At 49.0% G+C, this 7,748-nt stretch overlaps 1 protein-coding gene across 1 annotated transcript; it reads right to left on the bottom strand.

Annotated features, from left to right (window-relative positions):
• Positions 1 to 3,620: 3,620 nt before the first annotated feature.
• LOC119185142 (solute carrier family 22 member 7) lies at positions 3,621 to 7,489 on the bottom strand. The gene is made up of 2 exons (XM_037434250.2): positions 7,109 to 7,489; positions 3,621 to 5,069 (listed from the first exon to the last, which is right to left on the bottom strand). The coding sequence occupies exons 1-2, from the start codon at positions 7,487 to 7,489 to the stop codon at positions 3,621 to 3,623; spliced, it is 1,830 nt and encodes a 609-aa protein (XP_037290147.2).
• Positions 7,490 to 7,748: the final 259 nt, after the last annotated feature.

Genomic DNA, 7,748 nt, shown 5'->3' with positions numbered 1-7,748 from the left:
CAACTTGTGCTGTGTCGAGAAGAGCGCAGAAGATCGTGGATCACTCAGGACAAAAATGCGCGGCCGCAATCCGTGAGTAATCGACGAGGAGAGCCATGGTGTAGGATGACATCGTGGAGCAAAAAGTCCGCAACGTCAGTAGAGATGCTGGTGGGGAGTGCTCGAGTGATGGCATACCTAGTTGCGTAGTCTAGGGCAACGGCGACCAACTTGTTGCCCGAATACGACTCAGGAAAAGGATCGAGAAGGAAGGTTCGGTTGGGATGGAGATCGGTTGAAGAAGTCCAGCCGCGGGCGCAGTAGGTCGCTTCCTATGTTGGCATTTATTGCAGGAGGACACGTAACGGCGAACGGACCTGGCGAGACCACGCCAAAAAAGCGGCGACGCAAACGCTGGTACGTCCGAGATACATCCAGATGGCCAGAAGTTGGTTCGTCGTGAAGCTCGCGCAGCACGGTTGAACGCAAATGTTTCGGCACGACAAGAAGGAGCTCAGGGCCATCTGGCTGGAGGACACCACGGTACAGCGTGCCACTTCAGAAAACGTACATGCGAAGCGACACGACGTTCGGAGCAGATTCTAGACGGTAAATAAGTTGTCGCAGGGAAGCATCACGACATTGTTCATTACCAGTCTGAAGAAAATAGGACATTGACATGACGCTGAGGCCAGGCTCGATGTCTGATTTGTCGGTCTGATCAACAGGGTAGAAGTATAAGCAATCGGCATCCAAATGGAGACGTCCAGATTTGTAAACAACCGAGTAGGAATACTCCTGTAGGCGTAATGCCCAACGGTCAAGTCGTCCAGTGGGGTCCTTCAGAGAAGAACGCCAACACAGCGGGTGGTGATCTATTATGACACGAAAAGGGCGGCCATACAAGTGAGGATGGAATTTCGAAACCGTCCAGACAAGAACGAGACATTCCCGTTTTGTTATAGAGTAATTGCGTTCAGACTTTGAAAGCTAACGGCTTGCATACGCGATTACATGGTCGTTGCCCCACTGAATTTGCGCCATAACTGCACCAATTCCGTGACCACTCGCGTCTGTTCGTACTTCTTATACGAGCATCGGGGTCGAAATGTGCAAGAATATGAGGTATTGTTAGAGCGGTGATTAGCTGATAGAATGCGTCAGCTTGAAGAGGGCCCCAACAAAATGAGACGTCTTGTTTGAGAAGGTCGGTGAGTGAGCGTGCGAGTGCCGCAAAGTTTTTCACGAACCGGCGAAAGTAGGAGCAGAGGCCCAGAAAACTGCGGATATAGTGGAAAGAGCGTGGGTCGGGGAAATTCGTTACAGCGCGTACTTTCATTGGGTGTGGTCGTACGCCGGCCGCGTCAACAAGGTGACCCAACACGGTGATCCGACGAAGAGCGAAGTGGCACTTGGAGGAATTGAGCTGCAGGCCTGCCCGTCGAAATATGGATATAATGGTCGAAAGGCGTTCAAGGTGGGTTGCGAAGGTAATTGAGAAATTGATCACGTCGTCCAGGTAACACAAACATGTCGACCATTTAAATCTTTGTAGGAGCGTGTCCACCATTCTCTCGAAGGTCGCTGGAGGGTTGCAGAGACCGAACAGCATGACTTTGAATTCGTAAAGACCGTCAGGGGTAACGAAGGTGGTCTTTTCTCGGTCCATATCATCTACAGCAATTTGCCAGTAGCCAGATCGGAGGTCGAGTGATGAAAAGAAGGTGACGTCATGGAGGCAATCGAGGGCATCGCCAATGCGTGGTAGAGAATACACGTCTTTTTTTAGTAATTTTGTTGAGGTGGTGATAATCAACGCAAAACGCCACGAGCCATCTTCTTTCTTTACCAATACCACGGGAGATGCCCAAGGGCTCAATGATGAAGCCATGATTATATCCCACGTCCTGCGGGTCAGCAGCCGACTACCTTAGCCAGTAGAGCGCTGTGGCGGGGCCAGAGCGAAGCAAAATGATATGCAAGCACCATTAGCTTAACATTTACAACAAGCGCGTTAGCTTAACATGCAGCTGCAGCAACGCAGTAGAGATAGCAATAGTACACTACGAGTGCACACTTCGCTGGCTTTTGCTTGCCGTGTTCCCGATAATTATGTAACTTTAGTTCGAGGCGTTCGCCATTAAGTGTCTCAGTATTTCGTTATACGACGTAAAGAAGATGGACGCAATACTCTACTGGTTGCGCAAGGCTATATTTTTGGATAGTGTATGGCCCTACAACAACTCATAACAGCATGTTAATGTGTAATGAATAGGGGCAATAACCTTGTGGCCACGAGCGTGGAAAAATGAAAATTATGCAGAGAGAAACAAAGTGGGGAGCACAATACACGGACAACCAGGCAATAACCTTACATCTGTGCTTAGATATGTACAATCAGTTTGGAATGACACTCCCAAAAGTGTCCTTCCCTAACGCCGTCACCAAAATTTGGTCAATGTCGAAAATTTACTTTTGTTGAGAGGCTTGGAGACACCGGACACCAACGTCTCTTGTTCAAGAGTTTTTATCGTTACCTTATATACGCATTTAACTTTTTTTGCACTTATAATAAAACGTCAAGCTGAATGCTTTATTTGGGCGCCAATGCGTTTACGTCATGCTTTGTCGACTTCGGTGTTAAATAAAGAATTGGCGAGGTGGTTTCTGCAATATATCCTGCTATATGCCATGATAATCGATTGCTCTAACAGAACATGTATACGCGATGGTGCGCGTAGACCTCCTTTCTTTGTTATGAAGTGCACTATTATCCCGCAAGTTGCCAATCATTCTCCTCTGCTAATAAGGATGTGCTCAATGTAACTAAGAGAATGCGCTTAATTCTCTCGTTGGCTTACACAAATCGTATACATAGTATTGCCGTGGCATCTTGCCCGTGTTCAAATAACACACCTTCACTGGTGAGCACAGGGTATGTACGCGCAGAAAGCATCGTATAGCACGAGCTGCTGACAGGATTCAGCTCGTATGTGCCACGCCCCAGACCTCACGCGGAGAGAAAAAAGAAGACAGCCGACTTTTTTTCGTGTTCCGACTGACACGCACTTTAGCTACCACATTCTCTTCAAGTTGTGGGCACAAGTTCACACATGGTACGTTTGTTTTACTCGTCCATGTACTTCAGCATCGCTACAGTATTTTATACGGAATATAACTGAACACTTGCTAAGGGCAGCTCATTTACTACACACCAATGCTTTCCAGGCTGCTGCCATGTTATGTGCACTTGTATGCTGAGCCTCTAAAGAGGGACTCTGGAAGTGAAAGCGTTTTTACTCCACGGGACTTATACTCTTATAGAAATGCAATAAGAATGGTAATACTGAGCGCGGGTGTTAACATTGTTTTGTGTGCCGCAAAATGGTTCGCAGGAGGTTTTATGGCCCACACAAGCACACAAAATATTTCATAATTGACTGTCTGGAAGTTTCACAACAGTACCTATAGCCCAGCGTTAATAAAATGCAATAAAAGGCAGGCCGAACAAACGTATGACGCAAGAGAAATAATTTTTTATCAACGTAAGTGCTATTAAAAATAATAAAATAAATAATTCAAAAGAGAACAGTATGTGTTCGCTTGATCGTAAAAGGAGGCTCCTTCGACAGTATATCCAGCTATAGGCTGCTAGGTGGACGGGCCGTTAAAGTGCTTGTCTTGGAAGACGACGCAGAGGCGGATCCCGATGACCTTCGGCGGGTGTTGAGTGGTTGTTTGGTCGTCTTGACGGTGGAAGACAGTGACGCCAGGATCGCTTCCTTCCTTTGCTTTTCGCTGTTGCAGCAAGACTTCTCCTTTTTCCTGGCAAATATCTCGGGCAGCCACTGGATAGAAACGGCGCTCAACAAAGCCAACACAGCCACCGCCACATCGAGTGGCATGTCGGCTTCATTGGCACCACCCCAGAGCACCACAATAAAGGAGGCCACGATGACCCCTACGCGACCGAACGCGTAGGAGATCGTGAGGCCTATGCTCCGCAGGGTAGTGGGGAAGACCTCCGCCGTGTAGCCGTAGTTGACGCTTAGCGCTGCAGACGCCAGGCTCTCGACGACGAGAGCGACCGCTGAGGATAGCGGGCCCGCCATCGTCACGGACACGGCAGCGTGAATGACGGCGGAGGCGCACAGGAAGGCGAGCAGTATCGAGAGCGTCTCCCGCTGTCCGTGGTCGCTGATGTACCAACAGACGCTCGCGTAGAGCAACGCCTGGACGACCATGTGTATTGTGCGCCACACGTGTCCGGTATCGGCGTTCTGAAGGACGAGACCGTAGTAGGCGAGGTTCACGCTGAACCAGGACAGCAGGACAGACATGACGCCCCAACGGAACAGAGGCTCGTGCATGAACATGTCGCTGCCGCCGACGGTCATGACGAATTGGTTGGAGGCGTCGCGCCTTTGAATGTGAGCGACGAGTGCCCGGAAGTCTTCCCGCGCTTTGTGCGCACTCAGGCCGTTACTGGTGGCAGCGGCCACGGCGGCTGCCTCCGCGGCGCGAGGATTTCCCGTCGAGAGAAGCCAGGCGGGTGACTCGTCGAGAAGGAAGCACCAGAAAACGAGCATGAACGTGGGCAACAGCAGCACTAGGTGCGCCATAACCCAGTGGGGCTCCTGAATGGAGAGCACGTACAAGGCTGGCGGCACCAGGGTCGTGCCGAGCGCTGTGTCCAGGACGCCGTAGGTCGCCCGGTTCTGGTTGCCGGTCACCTCGTAGATGAGGATGAACATGAGCACCTGAACCGAGCAGCTGGCCGCAGAGACAAAGAACCGGGTCACCAGGAACATGACGAACGTTTGCGCCACGCTACATGCCACGCTGCATACCAGCAGGCAAATCACACTGCCCAGGATGGCCAGCTGGCGGCCGATCTGGTCGGATACGAACCCGGTGGCTGGCACGAGCAATGCGGCTCCCAACATGTTGGCAATCATGGTGAACTTGTAGAGCCAGCGTTTGTTGCAGACGAGGTCCCAGCGGCTCACGATGCTGTCGCTGACGTCTTGGGTGTCGTAATCCCAACGGTAGCATGGAATCACGGAGCGTATCTCCACGGCATCGTCCGGCTGGGAGAATAAGGAATATATCTTGCCTATTAAAAATATATCTCGGCTTGTAAGACTGCAAGTTAGGGTATTTTAATTAGGGCCTTTCAAAGCAGGTACATTATCCAGCTAAAGCCTGGCCGACAAAAAGAGAAGCAGCCAATTTTTTCGCACTAATAAAGGCAACCCCGCTTCTGAAGCAATGGTTCTTCAGAATAAACAAACAGAGAAGCACTATTCTTGGCAAACTGATCTACGCCACCGGGTTGGTAGAACATTGATGATGGAGCATCCGATGCATTACTCCAAGGTCGCAGGTTTCGTCCCTGCCAGCGAAAAAGTTTTTTTCGTCCACATTTGTGTCTTCACAATCAAGCATTAGAAATACTAGTAATACCGTCCTCTATACTATCCTTGTAATCCTTGTCTGTTCTCATTAACATTCTGTCTGTGTAGTTTAATGTGTCATCTCTATTTGTAATTGTACAAAATAGCAAGATAAGAAAATTCAGCAATTTAAGAGACCTATTCTAGTGGATCTGGCAGAAGCATAGTGGATAACACGTGCATTATACCTATACAGAGACTCACAGGTAACTCAGTGCAATAAGCACAGTAGGCGTTGATTACCTACAATAAAATATGCACACGACAAGCGTCCATATAAAACTCTGACCGTGTGCAGTTGCTGCAAAGTGCTGCTCTTTCAATCCTTTAGAAGAGTAGTCAGCCACATGCACGCTCATAAGGTTTTCATTAACTGAGGGGGTATGAGGAAAGCTTCAAGAGGATGCATTGTTTGTTAAGTGGTGTATTCAAAGGTTAACTTGTCTCCACGGTGTACACTACAATAGTAACTGACAAGATGGAAAACGTTCTCTAATATAGATGTATTATGGTAATAAAATATGGCGAAATGATCTGCAGGGTTAAGGTGTACTAAGAGGTAAACAATGCATTGAGCTGATGGGGAGCTTATCACGAAGAACGAAATGCTAGTAGTAGGTGACGAGAACCATAAATTCGGAAGCACGCTACTTGGTGACATGTAAGACGCGACTCTTTTATTGGGCAGTAGCATTGTTACAGAGTATCCGATTTGCAGGCTTATCGCGGCAGATCAGTCAGAAAAAAAATTTAATAGACTGTCCTGCTAGCTGCGGGTGCAGAGCAAAAAAACGAGAATAATTATGATATTGTTCCGACTTTAACAGTATGCAGATGCTTCTGTGGAAAAGTTCTCCGCCAATTTTTTTTCATTTTCTCGTGAAAGAACAGGGCTTGCTGTTAAATTTCCGCTCTTCGTGAATCAGTAGCCTCAGGCTGCATAAAAATCGTGTAACTTCTAACAAATCAGGTGCCCAATAAAAAAACGTTTGTTCTAAAAAACCCCACTGTGCCATCGCTGTAACTCTTTAAGCAGAAAGTCTACACTTGCCAACGCATTATGTTATAAGATCCGCGGCCAAACATCCTGCAAGCCATAATGTGGCATAGTATGAGAGAAACACATTAAATTACCCTAACGTCTACCGACTGCACTGTTTGTCCCGAATGAATCTTTCTGTATCTTGCGTGAACGTGCATTACTTAGGCAATCTTCCTTCTTTTGACCAAGCCACAATGTATTATGAAAAAAATGACGTCATGGTTGCGTCATTATGACGATAAAACATGCCATCATGACGACGGCACATGGTAACGTCACGACATAAGGTCGTTAAGGGCATAGGAAACGCGGACATTCGTGCCACTTCCTTCACTTCCCGCTTATCGCTAAGGCGCCGCGCAAGGATGCCACCAAGACTTCGCTTAATGTCAAGCAAGTCGAGAAGCCCAACTGCGACAGCAATGCTTATGGTAGTGTCTAGAAACGCTGCTATATAAAAAATAAATACTACAAGACGTCATTAACCTTCAAGTGGGTTCAGTGAACGAGTTAAGACTATGCATTTACCAACGGTCGGTGATGTATTAGATCACCGGTATTTGCAGCCTTTTTTACCTAAATCTGGAAGTAGCCCCAGTTAGACCCCCTGCAGATAAGCGAGAACCTTCACCGTCGGCAGGGCTGGGTGGTAGACGGTGCATCGGCTGTGGCTGCCGTCGGCTTCGATTGGTATGGCCGTGTTCCTCCAGGTCTCTCTGGACACGTGGCTCAGATCGTCCGGCTGTCGGCACCAGTGGTCCACGTCGCGACCGATCAGGAAGTTGGCGAACGCGTGCAGCAGTAGCACCGTCACGGACAACATGCCGGTGAAGAGCAGGCGCCGCTGGAAGTTGCCGTGACCCAGGATGGCGTAGACGTTCTCTTGGATGAACATGCGGGTATCGCTTACGAGGACCAACGTCGGAGCGGAGCTCACCGGGTGCGTGGCCGCGCCCGTCTCCTGGGCCTCCACGTCGTCCTTGGCCGACTGCAGCGTGTCCGCTCTCGGCATAGAGGCAAACCGTGATCCACGATCCGGTGCACTAAACGTTCAGTATGCGTCACTTTACGGCTGGCTTGCTTCGTCAAAGTTCTTGTTCTGGGTGACCTTCACCCAGCACGTCGCGTGTCGGTGGCTTCGAGCTCTTCTTCTGCGCGTGGAAGATGAGCGCGTGAAGAGGAAGACGACGGACCGTGTTGCATACCCACTACCTCCGCGTTTGTCTGAAATATTGCGCACTGCTTACATTGGACTTTATAATAGAAAGTGT

The sequence above is a fragment of the Rhipicephalus microplus genome, chromosome 3 (genome assembly GCF_043290135.1).
Source record: "Rhipicephalus microplus isolate Deutch F79 chromosome 3, USDA_Rmic, whole genome shotgun sequence".
Classification (NCBI taxonomy): Eukaryota; Metazoa; Arthropoda; class Arachnida; order Ixodida; family Ixodidae; genus Rhipicephalus; species Rhipicephalus microplus.
This window is presented reverse-complemented; position numbering and strand designations above follow the sequence as displayed.